The sequence below is a fragment of the Urocampus carinirostris genome, chromosome 6 (assembly GCF_059441175.1).
Source record: "Urocampus carinirostris isolate Australia breed hairy pipefish chromosome 6, RoL_Ucar_1.0, whole genome shotgun sequence".
Lineage (NCBI taxonomy): Eukaryota > Metazoa > Chordata > Actinopteri > Syngnathiformes > Syngnathidae > Urocampus > Urocampus carinirostris.
Genome location: NC_142354.1, coordinates 28,950,986 through 28,972,072, shown reverse-complemented (window position 1 = coordinate 28,972,072; position 21,087 = coordinate 28,950,986). Strand labels below are relative to the sequence as shown.

The following is a 21,087-nucleotide window of genomic DNA, read 5'->3' as shown; positions in this document are numbered from 1 at the left end:
ATTTTCCTGTTTCCTTCTTTATTTTTTGCAGTGTTGTTAAAAATGGAAATGTGTTTTAAATGAATCCGTACAGCCACAAACATCTTGGTAAATTTTGAATCTGAATGGCAAGGGTATCATACCCATTTTAACCGAGGGCCACAAATGGCCAGATGTAACTTATGAATGTAACTAAATGTAATTGGTAAATGAAATATATGTAACTACTCCTTCGTGTAAAGTAACTAAAACTTAAAGTCAAAATATTACAGTTGTATTGAAAACATTTTTATTACACATTTCTGTTATGTATTAAATACAGTGCTACCTCTACATACAAGCTACTCAAGCTACGAGAAATTAGAGATATGAGATGTCTTTTGAGCAAATATTTTGCCCGACATGCAAGAGAAAATCCGAGATACGAGAATTTCCAGACGTTGCCACTTGAGACCGAGGTTTTAAAGTCGTTTTACTATTATCGTATTTATCGCATTACTATATTTTTATGCTCAATTACTATTTGAATGTGTTTTAATGATCAGGGAGGTGTCTTTTATACCTATTAAGGGTTTACTTGGATGCTATTCAGAATCCATTTGGTTTTAAGGTTTTTCATATCGGGAAAATTAGCCTGTGAGCATGATCCGGTAAAAATGAATGTCGTCAGGAGAGGAGTCCCTATATTGAAAAAAAAATTATCCAAAAATCTTCTTGGACATTTTTAGCATAATTTACCTCTTAAATACACTCATTAATGTAGAAATACTGTTGAAACACTGTGTTGTGGAGCTGAGAGGTCACTTTGCGGAAAATGTAGTCGACAGGCATTGTGGGAAATGTAGTTTTTGGTCAAAGCACACTTTTGACCTATCATTTTTGGACGCTAAGACATTTAAAGTTCTCGCGGGCCACATTTGACCCGCTACCCATGAGTTTGACACATGTGCTGTAGCGGGTGAGTATGAAATCATTAAGATGTCTGGACTAACCTTTTCACACATTATGACGCCAATCTGTTGGAAGTGTTCTTTTTCTCCCCAGTGACTCAATATCAATTCACACCAAGGCAAGACACCCTTTTCACACTGCGCTCGACAGTTACCCCCCTAGTTACCTCCTGCTGATGCCCCCCCACCCTGCTTTTCAAAAACAACAAGGCCGCATTTGCAGTCCTTCACGGGGGAGAGCTGGCAAGGTGACAAGCGAAGCAAGGAAATCCAGTTCTCCATAGCCCGACAAACTTCACTTCTTCTACTCGAGAAGGGGGGTGATATACTAGGCAAATACTTCTATCATGTGAAGGTAAACAAGGCCAAATCGCCAAAAATCCAAAACAAATAAACAAGCTGTGCAATATTAGTGCAGGTTAGGAAAGAGTAAAAGCAAACAACCAGCATTTATCTGCAGTTTCCTCGAAAATTTACAACAGTAGCCGGCTATTTGAAATAATTTTCTCAAGATTTTAAATGTATTCACAGCCCGCAGTACAAACAGTATTTTAGAGCTTTGCTATCCCGACGTAATCCCCGAACTTAGCAAAATGTTTAACAAGCTCGTATTGATTTGCCTTATTCTAAAAATTGAGTTTCAAATAATTGTTTTTCTGTCACAGGAAATACTGTAGGTAGGTTTTATACAATGTTTTTCAAACCAATAACGAAACTGACATATCTGGCATATCTTGAGTAGTCATGGATACAGATACAAGATACCCATAAAATACATAAAAGTCCCTTACATCTGTGCAAAATGTTTGATATCTTTAAAGAGATGCAAAAAATGTTTCATTAATACTTCATTAATTTGATGACATTTTTTTATTTCTTGATGTCATTCTTTAATTTCTGGCTTGTAATTGTTAAATCAGCACTATCAGGCAATCATACCAGTGTTTGCTACCATCGCGAGTACAAATACATTAAAAAAGGCTAGTATCAGCCTGATACCTGAGGCTGAGGGATTAATTGTAATGAATTTGTCAATGTAATTATTGTGAGGTCTAATTCAAGGGTTTAACTTAACTACTTAAAATAATAATTGATGGTCACTAACCACTGAATTCACATTTGAAGGGACAGTGTGTAATATCTGACCACTGGCTGTATTGTGTCGTGCGACTAAAAACCAAAAGAAGTAATACAAAATAGTAAGCAAAGTAACCAAATCACACATTATATTCTTATTTTAGCCCAAGCATTTGCATGGTTATTATTTCTTTGAGTTTAAACAGATTTAAAATTAAGTATTGTTGTCTCCATTTTTTTCACATGATGCTTTTATTTAGTCAGTAAATCTTGTTTAAGAAAATGTGTTTTGGGTGGGGTTTACTTTAAAAACTGACTGACTGGTGATTTTGAAAATTCATATTGCTCAGTCTCACTGATGCTACAACTTGGTATTGGTAATCGCCCATCCCTATATTTTTAATTGGTTTACTTCTAAATAAAAGCAGGAATGATTGGATGTCAGAGCCAAATTATGTTCAATCAATGTGGAATCAATCAATACCCCAAAATGTGTTTGTATTTCAAATTTCAGGCGACAAACTGCAATTAAAAATGCTGTATAAAAACATGAAATGTGCAATAACAAAATAAAATCACCTCTATTTCCAACCACTCAACAACCTGGAACGCTGCATCCACAGATAAACATAGTAGTTAAAACAAAATCAAAACCAAATACTAAATATTTAAAAAATATGATTGAAGCACTTTTAGACAAGGTGGCCAAATTACAGCTACATGTCAGTGGGTAAATAGTTTCACGTTATCAACAAATCTTTTTGAAATTGTTAAAAATGTGAATCAATAAATCAATTCAACCTTGAAATTAATCATTTGATGTGTGGCTTCCCTAAATTATTGGACAATTTTAATTGCTGAAAATTAACAGTCAATAAAACATGCCCTTGTGGGGTTCTCGCGTAGAATGACAATTTCAGAAGGTTGTGTACTAAACAAAATAATTTTTCTTCTCATCTCATAACAAGCAGATGGCCCAGCGTTTCCAGGACGATAAAAATGTGTTTTCGGCTGCTTAGAGTGGTCATTGGTCGTCAGCTGCAGTACCCAATTTGTCTGCAAATGGTGTTAGAAGACACCACAAAAGCAGACCACATAAAAGCAAATGTTTATTGATTTTGCTGGTACTCATTGGGGGTGCCTTGACATGAAACCTAGCTAAGGGCACTTGTGATGGCCTAAAGTGAAACTATGTTAGTTTTCACGGAAAAGGGTTAAGCCGTTTCGGAGCCTATTAGTCACATACGAACACACACACAAATTGGGATTGATAAAGGATTCTACATAGATTCAAGATTTTATATTATATAGATTTACATTAGATGGATAGATTTAGATTAGATACATTTAAATTTATTTTTGAACGGATTACATTCCATCTCAGGTAGGGGATGGGGCAAGAGTAGCAGCTTATCAAAGTACACACACAGACTACTTCGTCACTTGAAAAGATCGCGCCACGGATCCAAACCAGATGTTCAGCATTTACATTACTGCCTTGTCTTAGTCCAAAAATATGATTCCAGATTTCCAACTCATTTTGCAAGCACTCAGCAACCGATTGTCCTAGTTTGTCTCTTGTGTCCCCTTAAAGTGCCTCTAGCCTTCTCCAACGGGGCCTGTGGATAGCCCTGCTGGGATTACATAATGATCTTTTTTTTCTCCTCTTCAATTTAAACCCCTGACACGCTTTTCTTGGCTGAACACAGTCTGGGCCCTTTAGTCCTTCGGAGGGGGAAGCTTTGACCAGACTTGTCTAAAAATGGCCTTGACTGGTGGCCGGCTGACCAACACGCCCTTTAAAAAGCTAGTGTGTTGTAGAAGCTGACTTTTGGCTGTTGATACTGCTTACAGTTTGCTTAAACAACGTAAAAAGAGGTGTGAAATATACTCAACTTTAGAAAAGTGATAATATCTATTAAATAGGAGTAAATGTTCGCTTTGCGATTTATTAATAATCATAAGTGAGCCGTACCATTGTCGCACTTGTCAGACTTATACCCATATGGAGGGACAAGAACATAGTGGTGAAATCAAAGATCAGACTCATGCAAGCGCTGGTTACTTCTATCTTCCTCAAAGCTTGCAAGACATGGACTCTCACAACAAAACTGGATAAGAAAATCCAGGCCATGGAGATGCGATGCTACAGGAAACTTCTAGGCATCAGCAACGTAGCCCATGTGACAAATGAAACAGTGTGCAACACCATCAGAGGGTACATTGGACCCTTCCAAGAACTGTTATCAAATGTGCACAGACAGAAACTTCAGAGGCATGGTCACATTACAAGATCATCAGGACAGACCAAGATAATTCTCTAGAGCACAGTCCAAGGGGGCAGGAGGAGAGGAAGACCGAAAAAGAACTGGAGCAATAACATTAAGGGAATGGACTGGTGCGAACTTTGCCACGACCCAAGAACAGACAAGGGGCCGTCAACAGTGGAGAAGGCTGTCCAGAGTTGTGTCCTCATTGATGCCCCAACGACGCATGCGGTTAAGGGATCCGTGAACAGTAAATGAAAACAACTACTGTACAATACCATCATGAAATACATAAGCATGTGCTTAAAAGAAGTAGGCTGAAGCCGAAGTGCCCACCGCTATTATTCTAGTTCTTTCTTGCAGGAGAGACATTCAAAATCAAAACAATACAACAGAATCTTGCCCCAGAAAAGGAACATTAGACAAAAAAGAAATGCCAAAAGTGTAAAATAATAGCTTCTCCGGAATTTTTGATTGATAGATAGATAGTTCAAGTATTGATTCAATCTATCTATCTACTCTGGTCATATGCCTTGAGAGGGGTGACCGGCAGCAAGACAAACACATACACAAAAAACCCCAAAAAGGAAAAAGTAGCAAAAAAAGAAAAACACAAAAAAATGACCATAGCCAACCCAAATGCCCAAACACCAAAAAGTATTGATATCACCTTATGATAAGTGAACTACTGACTGTCTCAATGTTTAAATAAAGAAATTATCTTTTTATGAGTTCGAAAAATTTTCCAGTTGGAAAAGGTAAAATGAATATGTATGTTAAAGGGCTTGCAATTTTCTCAATTACTCGTTAAATAATAGTCATCTATAGATCGTTGCAATCAGGTGATTTTTTTTTTTTCAATTAAATTTATTCAGAATTAACAATTTTATTTTCATTTATTACATTCATAAAAAGTGAATGTCCTTTATTGATTGTATTTACTTTAACCTCATTGTTTTGTGTATTTGTGATTTCAGATGCCAGCTGTGTCCAATGTTTACATTTTATTGAATGCATCGGCCACTGCTTCATCATCTGTTGTTACTTTCTTCATTTTTTAACTTGTATTCAGGGCGGTTGAATTATTTTTTGACATCCCCACCCTTAATTCTGTTAGCTGGATTTGGTGTGATAATGCCTGACTGGGCACAAGACAAATTCGAACACTGAAAAAAACAATTACTTGAGCTTTACCAGCAATTACTTGGATTCTTCCTCCTAAATGTCTGCAATAAATTGATTACGCTATTTATTACGTAATAAATTAAGATTGCAAAATATGTAGATTTTGAGGAAAAAAATGAATATGTAGTTATAGAAGCCGTGCAAGTTTCATTGTGACTCGTTTTGTCAAAATAAAAAATCGTATTCAATAGCTTAAGAATCTTACCATTTTACTAATTTTCCTGACTGACTATATTGCAACAGTTTATTACATTTGAGAGCAAACTAGGTTACCGCAAACTAGTTGACCACAAACTAAATCAAAAGTACCCCCGTTGTTTGAAAATACAGTATTGCACTGCACTTTGGCTCAACCTATCCCCCAAGCTATGAACGATGACACAAAATTCAAGAAAAATGTTTAAAACATTGCCATCTTTTCATCAGTTTAATACATAATTATTACTAAAATATGGACAGTGTGTTTTTGTTTAAAATAATTCACACAGAGCAATATTGCACTCCAATGCTGCAGGTGGCAGTAGAGTACATATTCTAAATTTATTCTGAGTATTTTAAAGTTAAACACAAACACACACTGTCTTAAAGTCGCGTCCTGGGGACCAATTGCAGCCAAAAGGATGATAATTTGAGGCCTCGGTCTTCATTAGAAAGTTTAACAGGACAGTGTGTATTACCAAGTGCCTCCTGGTGGTAAAAACATCAGTTAAAAAAAACAGTATTAATTTAAGAAAAATAACCCAAAATACAGGAACTATGATAATAAACATGAGTGAACCTTTTAAAAAACTCTTGGGTCAAGAAATGTGTATTCATCTTACATAACAGTGGCCTCTCTTAGAGGGAGCTGACATAATTGTCCATCATCTTGCTCTGACAGGTACCCGATAAATGTTAGTTAGTCTCCGTAGTTTGTATTCCTTGTGCTTTTTAGTACTTGTTTTCGGTTGTACTACACAATACAGGGATACTAGTGGTTAAAAAATACACACTGTCGCTTTCATGTGCATTAGGTGCAGGACACAAGAATTATGGATCCTTAATGTTTTTTTTATCTTATTTGTGTAGAAAATTGTAAAAAACATGATTGGTGGAACGTTTTTATCAGAGCTTGGCTTATGGAAAACCAAAGTCAGCCCAACCTCGCTCAGACCCTAGCTCCAGCATCCCCAAATAAATTGAGTTTGAGACTCCATGCTGTATAATGATGTTTAATAATTAAACTGGAATCGTTAGGTTTTTTTGTCGCAATTTTGTGCAGAAAGTGGAAGAACTTGAAATAATTTCGGCTGAATTGGGAAGAAAATACACAAGCACTTGACATCCCCACTCTCAATTCTATGAGCTGGATTTGCCTGACTGGGCACAAGACAAAGTCGAACACTGGAAAAATCAATTTCTTGAGCTTCACCAGAAATTCCTTGGGTCCTTCCCCTTATACTTCTGCAGGAAATCGATTGTTTGTAAAACTCATCAACCTTTTTTGAGTGGTGGACGCTTCAAAGTTCACTTTTTGCATTGCAATGCATTGAACTAAAATTCCCATGCATATTCCAACAAAACAAATTTGGCTTTTTTTACAAGTGCTGTCAAAATCCTAAAAGACTAATTGCTGCTTAGGTAAGAAGAGCTTGTAAAAGAGTCCTTATTACAGGCCAGAGGCAGCGGATGTCGGTATTTGGCTCCTCGTATTTCCAAAGCCGCCTTGCTCTAATTGAGACCCAAATAAATTCTACAGCCTGAGGAGTCGCATCCCACCGTTGGACTGGCTTGTTGTCGATCAGGAATGCAGATCCGTAGCATATGCTCAAACAAGCGTGGAGTTTTTGTGGTCCTCTGTGAGTGTCCCTCTATCCCACCATTACCCCGGGGTGACAAAGAACGGCATTGTGGGAAGAACACAGCAGCTGCACTGGGCAGTGGGTGACTTCACGAGCGATGGCCGCCCTAGTGACAAGGCCGCTGTGAAACCTCAGCCACGTATGGTATCGATAAACATTTTTTGCGTCAATCGACAAAAACAATTGTTTTATTGCTATAAATTAGCCGATTTCCCATTGTGATAGGGGAAAAACGTCAGAGACGACATTAAAGAGTCAATGGTGATATATAGTTCCAATGATAACCACAATTATAATCTGTTCTGACTAATTACCTCAAGAGAGCTCTGATTCGAGGAAAAACGGTCAAATGAGGGGACACTTATCACACTTTAGTCCAATGCTCGCCATTATTTTTTAAGATGAGAGCTTCTTTTTTGTATGTCGTATGCACAAAGGGCTACCAATTTGAGATGCATTTCTAGAAATAAAAACATTAGAAAAACATTTTTTTACATAACAAGATATTTGACTAATGGGTTGACATAAATTCTCAAAACTAGAAAACAACAGCGGAGTCCTATCATTCAAACGCCAACATTTGATCATTTACGTCAAAATGACACCCCAAACATTATTCTTTTTTTATTCTTATTTTTTAAGTGATCTGGACAATTTGTTTGAAATAACTGCCCAATTTCCTTCCTCCAAATTGGATCATTTAGATGAAAATCACCCGCCCCATAATTGGTAGACCTCTAACTTTTACTTACGGAACCACATTGTCTTGCCTTTTTGATCTTGAAGGTGCACTTTATCAGTCAATCTTTGTATAATGTTCTTTTGGCTAAACTCATTCCCATAATGCTCCATCCCAGTGATGATTAACCAATCACGTGCGCATTTAAGATAAAAAAGCAAGACAATGTGGTACCGTGAGTAATAATAGTGTGAGGAGACAATCTAATGCTTTTTCCTATGTCATCCAGATCCCAAGTTGACTAGTAAAAACACAGTGGATTTAGGCGTATTATCATTGTCATTGTTATTGTTACCAATATTGTCAGACATTAAACCAGTCCATGGTACAGAAAAGGTTGCCAAACACTACTGTGTCGCACTTGATTTCGCTTGCACTACAGTGTAGTGACAAAACAACGCAGCAACATCTAGTGGTCAAATATTACAAAGAGTCCTTTTGATACCAAATTAATGTTGTTGTTGTTTTTTTTGTTTTGTTTTTCATCAGCTAAAACACAGTTAATTTGATGCATTTAAATTTACAATGACTGTATTTTCTAATCTGGTTGTGCACACTATTGCTAGGCTAAAACTCCACAAATATATTGTTGTTATGCCAACTTTCTAATGCAATGTTTTCATTCATTGCTTGCCTTAATGATAACCGCAAGGCAGAGCCTCAGTGCTCACCATCTGTAAGATCTTGGCTCAAATCTTAAGTGGTTCCGAATTTTCATCTCAAGTTTCCGGTTCAGCCCAGCATCGCAACCATATTGCTATCTTTGAGTGCACACGGTCTACTGAATAACTGCATAGGACAGCATACAGATGTTACAAAGGAATAGAGGGGAAATGTTTCACACATTTTTGAGTTTTGTACACATACTGAAAGTCCTGCGACTGACTCACAACCTTTTTCCACTACCACAGTGTGAAGTCAAGTTCCATCGGTGCACTATTCCCGTAAGTGTTTTTTTGGGTTGGTTTTTTTCCGAAGTTTTGGCAGAAAGGGGATGTAGAATGAGACAAGGGATGCAGTCACTGTTGTCCCTGTCCCAGATAGAGACATGGAAGCAAGCTAAGTTAAAAAAAAAAAAAAAAAGATGAAGGAGCAGGTTGGGCTAAACAGAAGGTTTCCCCATTGGTATGGGCGTGTCTTTAAGGACTTCCAGACCGACTTCCTGACTGTCTCTGCGTCTAGACCAGGGGTCGGGAACCTTTTTGACTCAAAGAGCCATAAAAGCAAAAAATATTAATTTTATTTTGGGAAAGAGCCACACCATATATTATGAGACAAATTTACTAAATTGCTAAACCGGCGCCCCAGACAAAAGCTTAGTCTTCAGCACATTTATTTTTGATGATTTGATAAAAATTATGAAAAGAGAATAATGCCAGAGCCCCTGTCCCAAATTCAACAAACATACCACTTTAAACTTGTCTCTTTCTTGCAATTACTCAAGATCGGTTAAACTCCTTTTGACCCTTTTTTTCATACATATTGGTTTCAAAACCAGATGCAAGCATTTATTTTGTAAAAACGTCACAACATTCTGAGAATAGGGAGCCTTATGTGCTTACCTTTGGCGAGAGATGGGAGGGAATGCTTGTACTTTTTGCATAGCTCCACCCATCCCTCCCACTCACCCAATCAAATGACTAAGTTCTCTTCCGGTGTTTTGGCGTATTTACAGTTCTGTGGATTTATCATAAAGTATCTGAACACTGAACACAGATTATATAGTGAACTTTTAAATAAAGGACTCTTTAGCGTTGTACAGCCAAAACGATTTTTTTTTCCCCCTTTTTTTGTGTGACACCTTGACTGTAAATTGTAGTGAAAAACGTGCCCTATATATACTGCGAAGTGTTACCTTTGTACTTAGCTTTGGTTTGGCTTTGCGTGTACCTGAATAGGATAGACAACTCCGGTTTTGAACAAAATGGAGAAATTTTGCATGCAATCAAATTGGTCTCTGAGCCACAGATACTCATAGAAAGAGCCATATATGGCTCGCGAGCCATATATGGCTCGCGAGCCATATATGGCTCGCGAGCCATAGGTTCCCGACCCCTGGTCTAGACCAACAATGGGTAACTACAGCCTGTGGACCACATGCAGCCAATAAGGCTTTGTAATCCAGCCCAACAACCCAAAATGGTAAAAATATAATGACAAATATACATACATAAATATATATATATATATATATATATATATATATATATATCTGCGATTGGCTGGCAACCAGTTCAGGATGTCCCCTGCCCACTGCCCGGAGATGGCTGGGATGGGCTCCAGCCCCCCCGCGACCCTAATAAGGATAAGCGGTACAGCTAATAGATGAGATATATATATATATATATATATATATATATATATATATATATATATAGGCTACTTCCTCCGTAGTAGTAAAAAGTGGCAGAAAAAAAGCGATACAAACATTTTTTTCAACCGCATCAAGCTTTCTTATTCCACTTTCATTTCAAAAGAAACAGCTCGCTTCTTCTTTACACTTTACACCAACCATATTGAATGGATGCAAGACATATTAAACAATAAAGATATCAAAGTTCTTAGCGTGATGAAGATTCAGTACAGTGTGTTTACACACGAACTAGGAAGAGGGAGATGGATTTCTTCTTCGGTGTGGAGGCTGGGTGACTGCTCACAGCGCCACCACACGCCGGTAGCGGCGGAACGAAGCACTACAGTAATGTCTTGTACTCGGAAAAAGGTGCACACGATACAAAATCTAACTTACAGCAATGTCTTGATATTTTTCGACATCCCGAAATTTATTTTCGTATCTACCGTTTTTTGTAAGTCGAATGGTTTTAAGTAGGGGAGCGTGTGTACCGTAAAATTCAGACTATAAGTCGCAACTTTTTTCCCAAGCTTTCAACCATGCGACTTATGCAATGATGCAGGTAATTTATGCATTTTCTTTAATGGCTGCCAAGGGTGCCCGAGCAGTAAAGTGACAAGGAAGACGCAATTTTAATACAATAAATGAAGCTAGCAAAAACCGACCCGTATCTTGGAAAAAGTGTCAATTTATAGGGGGTGGTCCAACTACCATATTGGAAATCATTTTTTGAGTCTGTTTATTTGTAAACCAAGCAGGGAAAGAACGGATTACAGGAAATAACATCCAAAGAAGCAGAAGTGTTTAAGGCGGATTCCCATTTATCGGTCAGCATGATCATGTGTTTTAGAGTAAATATATCACACGGTTGGATTGTATGGATTGTCCTTGATGTAGCAAAACCATTTTTGCAGACTTTCAAAGAAGTTGAAGATGGCCGGGGGACGTAACGGTAAGCTTCAGACTGATGAATATATTTTGAAATGGTCATCATAGCTTTAATCCCCAGAGTTTAGGCTTTCCAATAATATGTGGTGTGACATATTTCAGTTACTGGGGACATCGTACAGACACATATTTGTTTATCAAAAGTCGGAACCTTAAGGGGTTATGGTACCGTATATTATTAAAACTGTTTCTGTGTGCCATCTTTCTTTGTAAATATCTCATGTTTCAATATGGGCTCGTGCGGCTTATAGTCAGGTGTAACTTATGCGTGTATAAAATGTTTTTTCCTTTAGAAATGTATTGGGTGCGGCTTATATATAAAATATATACAACAAATAATATGTATAAGACTAAAAAAAGTCCAAACTAAGGGAATTGTTGAGGTTCTGTATACTCAACTAATACAAACACACTGAAGAGTTTATTTATATTGCTCTGTTTTCTCAATTTTCTATCATTCATTTCTGGTACCATGAATGAAAATAGTGAGATAATGAGCTAAAATCGGATGTAGAGTAAACACTAATAAATACAGAACTCCTGCCCGGGTAAACTGCAATTATCTTAATTCAAACACACCAACTCAAAACACCCGATTCAGTCTGGGAAATCTCACGGTACAACCCTCCCTACTTGAAAATATTTTCTAAGCAGATCTATACAATTCCCGTTGCTCACCCTTTTTGAAATCAAAACTATAAATTTCTCCTAAAGGTGAGAGATATTCATATCTGAAAATATGATAGGTCTTCGAAACCTTGGCTGAATATTGCCCAACCCTCTTCTAGACCAAATCTGGAGGGCTTCACCCCCGGCCCCGCAGTCTCTAATTCTATTCCAACCCTCCAAAAACATGTCAAAGCTTTACACACACACACATATTTTCCCCTACGTCCAAACAGTGCGTCCTCTTGGAAAACGACCAATGAAAATTTGACCAGGGAAACGTCACACTGCAGCTCTCATTCTCCTCACCAGCTTAAGAGCTGTTTATCATCAAGGAAGACTTTAAAAGTCTTCTTATTTTAGTTCATATACATTGTATTTGTTTCATTGACTGCATCTAAGGGGCGCTGGGAGGAAAAGAGAAAATCCCATCCATCCCTCATGTAAAAAAACAAACATTGCAAATCCCCGTGACAGTGCAGCTTTAAGGGAAAATGACCTCCAAGGATAGAAAACAAAACATGCCTTTGTTTTCCCCCGTCACACTAAACAAAATCTAATCGACGATTAATCAAATGAAAAGCACAAAAGCGGAAAAAATACAAGTAGTTTTAATGCTCCTTTCAAGATGAATTTGCATGCAATATAGAGCAAATACAGTAAATTTATATTTGATCAAAATGTATCTATTAAATTCAAATTAAATCAATATAATAAAATAAAATGCAATCAAATTAAATGGCATTGAATGTAATCACGATTGCATTTATTTCTGATGTTTAAAGTGATTTTCTGATCAAAATGCAAAAAAAATACGGTACATAATTTTGTTACTTTTATGTATTATTTTGTCATTGTACTAATCAAAGATTCTTGAAAATTGATCATAAAATAGTGCTGAAATTATAATAGCTTATTGAAAATAAAACAGTTTATTATGAAAACCTGCAATATAAAAAGTAGTGAAATGCCAACTAATATGATAAAATCTAGAAAATACATGGTTGTTTTTTTTTTGAAAAACAAATTTAAAATTTTGTAGAATATAAAATAACATGACACAATTTGTCAACTTAATGGTTGTATTCTTGCTTGAATAAAAACAAAATGTAAATGATAAAATAAGATTATTTAAATATTTCGAACCTACATATTCATTGTAAAAATAGTAATAATGATTTATAATAATTGTTATAATATTATAATATATTTTATATATAAATTTTTGTGATTTTTATGAACAAGAATTCTTAAAACAATTCTGATTTCTGCTCAATTGTCTTTTGATTTTGTTTTTCTTGCTTTAGTAAAAATGCATATTTTAAATGGGTTTAAACTAAAACCAATATGCCATGCAATAAACCCAATTTTATAATATTTTATATCATAACATTTTAATAATTTGCCTACTTTACCAAAAAAAAATAGTTCTTCAAAGTGATACGGGGGAAAATATTTTTATTTAAAAAAAAGAAAAAAGATGATTGGTCTGAAATAAAGCAAAGCTGATTATTTTACAGGGTTAGGGTTAGTTTCTTCCTATTTTTATGATAGTTTGTTTTATTTCAATACCTTACTAAATTATATCGTATTCTAATGTATAAAATATTTTATTTAACATTTCTCTTATTCTACAAAAATAATTCTTAAGAAATGTATTAGAGAAAAATAAGGTTTTCGATGAAAAAGATTTCTGAAAAGAAAAAATGGAAACATATATATTTTTCGTACAACGAATAAAAGCCAAAGATGACTTTGCAGCCAGAACCAAACAATAAAACAAAAGAAAAACAAAGACACATATTGCCTTAAATGTAGCCCTGTTTTTGCAGAAACACTCACAAACATCGGGCTCCTCGTCGGAGCCGTCGGGACAATCTTTTTCCCGGTCGCAGCGCCATCCCTTGGAGATGCACGTCACTCCGTCTTTACAGACAAATTGCTTGGGGCTGCAAGTCTTTGGAGCTGAAAAACAAAATAAATATGTTTAATCATCACAGAAAAATAATACTTTTGAGTTTTATAGAAATATATAGATATATTATTTTTTATTCATTTATTTATGTATTTATATGTATATCCCTTGAGCTCTCATTAGCCGAAAGGCGTCAATTTTGTTCTTTGCCACTGGCAATAATTAAACTGTGGATGGTGGCTGGAAGACAAAAAAAGTTTTGTAGGTACCATTTAACCAAGATCCTAATTGAGGACCTGTAAGGAATATATTTCTCAAACTAGAGATGTACTTGTTGTCTTTCCACTTATCTTTCTACTGTTTGTGCTCTTCTCTGAAGGGAGTAGTACACACCATTGAAGGAGATCTTCAGTTTTTGGGAAATGTCATTTCTTATAAGTAGAATAGACTGTCAAGTTTTACATGAACGTTCTCTTATTTCCGCCATTCTGAAAGTTTAATCACACCCACAAATGTGATGTTCCAGATACTCGAACACTGGAAAGCCGGTTTCTGGGAATAGTCCTCTATACGGCTTAGTAGATATAGCATTAAAATGAAGACATCTGCACCTAAAATAGTCATTTACCACATCAATATGTATGGGTTGTCTTTCTGATTAGTTTTAAGTTATCTTCATTGCAGAAAACAGATATTTTCCTTATAACTGATCAATTTATTAACTGATATATTCATAACATTTTTATAGCCAGGTGCACAAATGAGTTAAGGTATGAAAATGTGTATCTTCAGGCCTTTCTTTGCTCTCTGTGAATAGGGAAAGTTTTAATAATGCTGTTTAGTAAGCAGAACATTTTGAAAACACAAATAAATAAATGCTCCTAGTTTTATTGCCCCGTTTACATTTATTCCTAACACATACAAGCGCATACAGCATATAAACCTCTCTACATTCAAATAAGTAAGCTATCATTTCATGATATAAAATATAAATGATAAAGGGAATTCTAGACAGTGTCTCAGTCCATATCAGTGCCGTATGATCCTATCCAGACCCTTGATTATTTTCTAAGGAATTAATCAATAAGCATTAAGCACACACTGGCAACCGCGAGTCAATGTTGGTTTTATAGACTTTCCTTCAATACGAGATTGTCATTGACCAATGACGGTCCTTGTAACAAGGAAAAAGCAACACATCTTAAAGTTGTACTTGTTTCTCATTGCAACAAATCTTCTCAAACTTTTACTTTTTCCTCGTCACAGGGTTCTTAACATCCATGAATGAAAATTGAGAAATTTTACTAGTTTTATGTATAGAGAGACAATATTAAAGCATGTTTAAAGGGTAGGCCAATTAAGTACGTTTTCATTTCATTAATATTAATAATAATATAACAATGACAATTATCTAAACAGAGTGATTAAAATTCAGTTTTTATATTTCTCAGAAAGCAGCCGTTTAAGCTACTTCGTGTCGAGTAACAGTTAAATACATAAGAGACAAAAGTTTGTACTATAAGTTAGGTTGCTCCTCAGTTAAATGTGCTTTCCGGAATTCAAAAATGTTCTACTCGCTAATGTTATCTTCCGGCTTAGGTCATTATTGGCGCCTTTGTCAAGCTCCTTGTGTGGCGCGTGCTTGAAAGAAATTTGGGGGGGTATGGGTTGGCATTTGAACAGTATTTGAAACAGGCCGTTTCTTACTTATAGCATTTTTATGCTACACAACAAAAAACGCGGGGACGAGGATGAAATCCCTCTTCAGACCCCACCCTTTCCTGCTTCGAACAGGCGTGGTGGAAAAATAATTATTATGGCTGTGAACTCATTACATGCTTATTAAAGCCTCATGTTTATTGGTTGATTTTATTTGCATTTTATCTTCCGTGCCCACGGCCGAAAATGCTTCAGGTGTATCCATCTATATATAATAAATCCCACAGTTGTACTCATCCTTATACAGTGTATGTCGATGCTTTTGGCAAGCAATGTATGAGCACATCTGGTGATCATTTTCAATGAGTGTGTGTCTGTTCAGAAACAGTGAACAATGGAGCTCTTTTTGGAGTGACTTATCGGGGTTTTTTTTTTTATCCACAAGCCGAATTTAAAACATGACCTGGCTCCTAAAGCACAGATTTTTACTGCAGCTCAACTAAACAGCGATCATTCCAGGACGCCGGCCGACCTCTGCGGGTAATGACCGTGTCGAAACCTTGATAAGAGCCTTTATGCCCCAATGTGTTTCACACAGCATGATCCGAAAAGACAAAAATTGACTTGGAAACTGTCGACTGAGGATTTTGCGGCCTATGACGGGAAACACACTATCACCATCCAGGGATGACAGGATGAAGGCGGTTAAGCAATATGACAGCATTTCGTTTAAACCTTGCCTCCACGGAGCTAAACCTAAATGCTAAGAATTCAATCTGACATATTGCAGCACTTCACTTAACAGGGTGTGTGCGTGGTCTCTCTCGGAAAAGTCCCAAGGTTTTGATTTATTCATGAACGAAGGCCAGGATTACAACACAAAGCCTTGACTGTTGTACTCATCCATCTTTCTCAAAGATTTTTGTTTGTTTGCATGTTTGGCGGTATCAACGAGAACATTGGCGGGGGTCCTGCAAATGTCTCCTGTCGGCTGTTTATTTACATGTTGCTGACGTGACGGAGTCAGGAAGGAGGCTGGCTTTTCCAATAAAAGCTGGCAGGGTGGTAGGGGGGGTGATAGTTGCTAGTGGCAGAAATATAGAACAGAGCTTAGGAAGTAGGTCAGGAGGTTAGAGGGATGGAGGTAAGAGTTAGTATTCCATGATAAAGTCAGTCTCAGACAGTGTTGGGACTAACAAGTTACAAAGGAACTGAACTACTTTTCTCGTGAACAAGTACTGTAAAGTGTTATTACTAAAACTTTGTAACTCTACTATTACTAATACATGGTCTGTTACTGTGTTAATCTGCTACTCATTACATGCAGATCATGTTATAGTATATCCTCTGACGGCCTAACATCCCCCCATCACCTACGTTGTCACATACATCTTTATCTTTGAAGGAGGGTGTGTTTTTAATTACCTACGAAGTAAAACTGAATACAGTTATTGTGGCACCATCTCAAGCATAGATTATGAGGTGCAAGCAACCATAAACATAGTTTATTTGCTTGCTTTCAAGCTCTCAAGATTGCAGAAGCCAAGAAATATGATGGGTTCACTGCTTCCACAGGTCTGTGTACACATTTTCTTCCATTTATTGTGCATGTGGCCAATTTAAAGCAGTTTTACAGAGTCAGCTTCTGTGCGAGTACATAAGGTAATTTGTAACTAGATAGTTACTTATACAATAAAGCGCTACTTTATGTAGGCGGTAATCTCAGGGGTAACTGAATTACTGTTTGAATGAAGGAACTGTTAACTGTATTTTTTATTTTTCAGTAACGCGTCCAATATTGGTATTAGAGCATCACCTGACATGACATTCTCGATACTATTTTTAAGATGAGGGGCTCAGATAACTGTCTGGGAATAAGGCAACAAAAAAAAACATGGCAGAAGCTAAAACTAATTTACTGTATTTTCCGCACTATAAGGCGCACCGGGTTATAGGGCGCACCCCGAAAAAATAGTTTTTGGTCCTATTTTTGACATACATAAGACGCACCGGATTATAAGGCGCTACAATGGGAACGTAGACAAAACAGTCAGATAGTTCAGTCAAACTTATTACCCCCTTAACATTCCGAAAGCTTGCAAAGACGCAAATACGTGTCGAGAACACGTGCGGATGCGGTGTTCGTACGATGTCACTCAAATGCATCGTTCCATCATTCGGAAGGTTAAAGTCTTGGGATTCAAGAAATGCCAACCATTCCTTAGTTTCTATTTTCTTTTTCGCTTGCAACTTTACTGTGCATATGACAATAAACACTTGGAATTGAGTTTAATTTAAAAATAGACACTCCATTCCATCCATTATCTGCACCGCTTATCACAGAAACATCGAGTTCAGTCTGAAACAAGATACAGGGATAATATAAAACCTGGAGTAGCTCACCGAAGTCGTTGTGTTCATAATAATGTGCAGCCAATGTCCTCTTATATCCGTGAGTGTAGTAAATCCAGGAGAGTAAAATATTTACAAATACAGTACAGAATAGTAAAATACTGTTTCCTCCCCCGCCGTAGTTCGACCTAACATGCTATTCACATTCATCTTTTTCGGCATATTGCAGGCTTTGTTTTGCCGTTCAAGCCAATGCCAGCCTGTAAATGATAAAAAGGATCCGCCCCTTGACCTCCGAATAACTTTAGCCAATAGTGATCGATTCAACTGATGATTGACACATTGGTCAGCCAATGAAACGCCGGTAAATAAATCCCAGCATACACCGCGTACTACTTGGCGTTCGGGGGAAAATCGAGTCGGCGGCTGCAAGTTAGTTTGAAGACTTTGCGATCTATGTTGATCCATAAATAAGGCGCACTGTATTATAAGGCGCATGGTCAGCTTTTGAAAAAAATTAAGGCTTTTAGGTGCGCCTTATAGTGCGGAAAATACGGTACAAGCTTTGTTCTTTCAGTTGTGGATTTTGAATTCTTTAGTGTATTTAGAAGAACAAAGGGGGAAAAATAAATAAGTCAATCAAATCAATAAATGAATAAAAGCAGACTATAGGAAATACAATAAATGAGCTATTACTATATCATAGAAGTCACATATTACTGGGTTAGATTAGACTATTAATATAGAAGGCAAGTTACAGTACACTAAAATGGAGGACAAAAACAATTTGATTAAGAAAAAAAAAGTCAAAAATAAGAATTCAAATAACAAATAAATAAAAAAATAAAAATGGAAAAAACAACCAAAATAACAAAAAGTAATCCTGCACAAAATGTTAATACAACACCTTTTATTAAATATACCCCTCATTGAAAGCCCAGTAAGACCCAAGAGCTTTACTCTCGCATCACGTTATTCAGTTATCTTTGTTTTTGGGCCATAAATTAGCTATCAGTATGGCTCCCAGGAAAGGGAAAATTGCAATCGATGGTGCTATTAAGAAGAATTGTGAATGGGAAACTGACGCTGGTGAGATAAGGGCGCAGAGCTTCCTTACATGTGGGAATGTTTGTGTCACATTCAGCTTGATTACTTTCACCTTATCTTTTATTGTGTTTTGATATCAGTATTTTACAAAACAATCCAATTCAAACAATATACCCGCTGCTCATCTCAGCTGTTTCCTATTCATAGCCACTAGAGTTGTTGTCTGGTGTGCCGCAGGAAATTCTTTACATTTTTCCAATTGGTGATGAATTGCAGAAAGTGTAAAGTTGTCGAGTATTTTATCCGTTTTCCCAGTGATTAGTAGAGTAACAGTGAAATTCTCACGCCGATTGTTATTTTTATAATTAGCAGCTCTGAAAGAAGTAGAGATTGAAGGAGAAGGCGTATTCTTTTTCCACGAGTTCCTTTAACATCAGGGTTGTGAGACAACACCGATAAAACCGAGGCTGGAGTTAAACGCATGATACAGAATAATTTGGGCTTGTGAGTAAAGAAAAAGGCTGTAATGGTTTTACAAGCGCATCGTCAAAATGTCTGACATAAATTTTGTCTTCAGTAGGGCAGGCTATACAAAATTTAACATTGGCGGAAAAACTAACAACAACATCCCTTTGTCCTGTCTGGGTAAAGGACATTCTGATAAGTTTTTCTCCTAACGGGACACAAAAACAATGTAGAGACTGTTTGACAAATAATTTAATGGATGGATACATTGAAAGATTAAGTGATTGTATCAAAAAGTAAATAACCATAGCTAAACTCAAATACATGAAATTGGTGCATTAATTACAAATAAATAAGTAAAGGAGATATAAATGAGTAAAACAAGAAAAAAGGTATGGCTGAAAACTAGAATCCTGAATATATTTGCAGTGAAAAATATATATACACATATATAGCCCATTCCAGCCTTCTTCGGGCCGTGGGCCGGGGACATCCTGAACTGGTTGGCAGCCAGTCACAAGGCACACAGACAGAAAACCATTTATATGTTCACTCATACCTAGGGTCAATTTGGAATCGCAATATATCCATATACAACTTAAAATTATAACATAATCATTTGAATTACTTAAAATTTAGTCGATAATGGTACAGGCTAACATTGCCAGTACCGAGATCTTAAAAAAGTTAGGTCTTGGAATCGATATCACCGTATCAATACTTGCTATGCCTCGTTGCCAAAATTGTAGGGCGCTTATAAGTCAAACGCCTGATTTCAGTATTTTATTTAACTGTTCCAAATCTGGCTTATATGCGAGTATATATGGTGCTTATTATTTTGGGATTGGATTTGATAATGAACTTATATAAACCTGCAGATGTCATTAGTTGTTCCTTAAGCTTTAGGAATTCAACCCAGCTTTCCAACACACTTTTTTTAGTAAATTCCAATCGGAAGCTTTAACATTAATCTCCTTAAATGACTTCCTGTTTACATCCGGGAATTCAGTGTAAACAAAATCGCTGTGAACTCGTTCAACTCGGCGAACGGCTCCGAAAAGGACATTTGTCTTGTTTTTATAAGAAGTGAAAGTGGGAAGAGGAGTCAGTGCTGAAAGGGTTAAACAAACATAGCATAGGATGACTTAAAAGAACAAACTGTAGGAAGTGAGTGAGTGTGTGTGTCTGTGTGTCGTAAAAGTCTGAGTGGGATACTGAGATAGGATGGAGGAATGTCACACATGCTATCAATGAGCGTTTTGTTTACAGAGTTACTTTTGGGTCAACTCCATTTGGGTTGCATTACACATACACCCACTTGTGTCCCCCATCGAATAGAGTTCAATCTAGTTCCAAAAAGGCGTCTTCTCCAAAGACAAACACGGCCCTCTCATTTCCTCACACACGTACAGCTATAAATAAGTCGCAAGTCTGTCTTTGGAGATCAGAGAGAGCAATGCCAAGCGGTGGGTGGATCGATCCACATATCAATATTATCGATACTAAGCAAGTAATGGAATCGAGTTAATTCTACTGTCCCTGGATGGATTCTTCGCTTCGCCACTAATTAACTCAAAATGTCACTTCTGTTATTAAATTTTTATACGTTGATCTTTAATTTTGATCTCCAGTGTATTAGTAAAA

General features: G+C 36.7%; 1 protein-coding gene across 1 annotated transcript in view; it reads right to left on the bottom strand.

Annotated features, from left to right (window-relative positions):
* Positions 1-21,087, bottom strand: part of LOC148364518 (low-density lipoprotein receptor-related protein 1-like) — a 231,213-nt gene that overhangs the window by 178,739 nt on the left and 31,387 nt on the right. Inside the window, exon 2 of the mRNA XM_088338658.1 lies at positions 13,848-13,970. Coding sequence (XP_088194784.1) covers positions 13,848-13,970 — 123 coding nt within the window. The remainder of the gene's footprint in view (positions 1-13,847; positions 13,971-21,087) is intronic.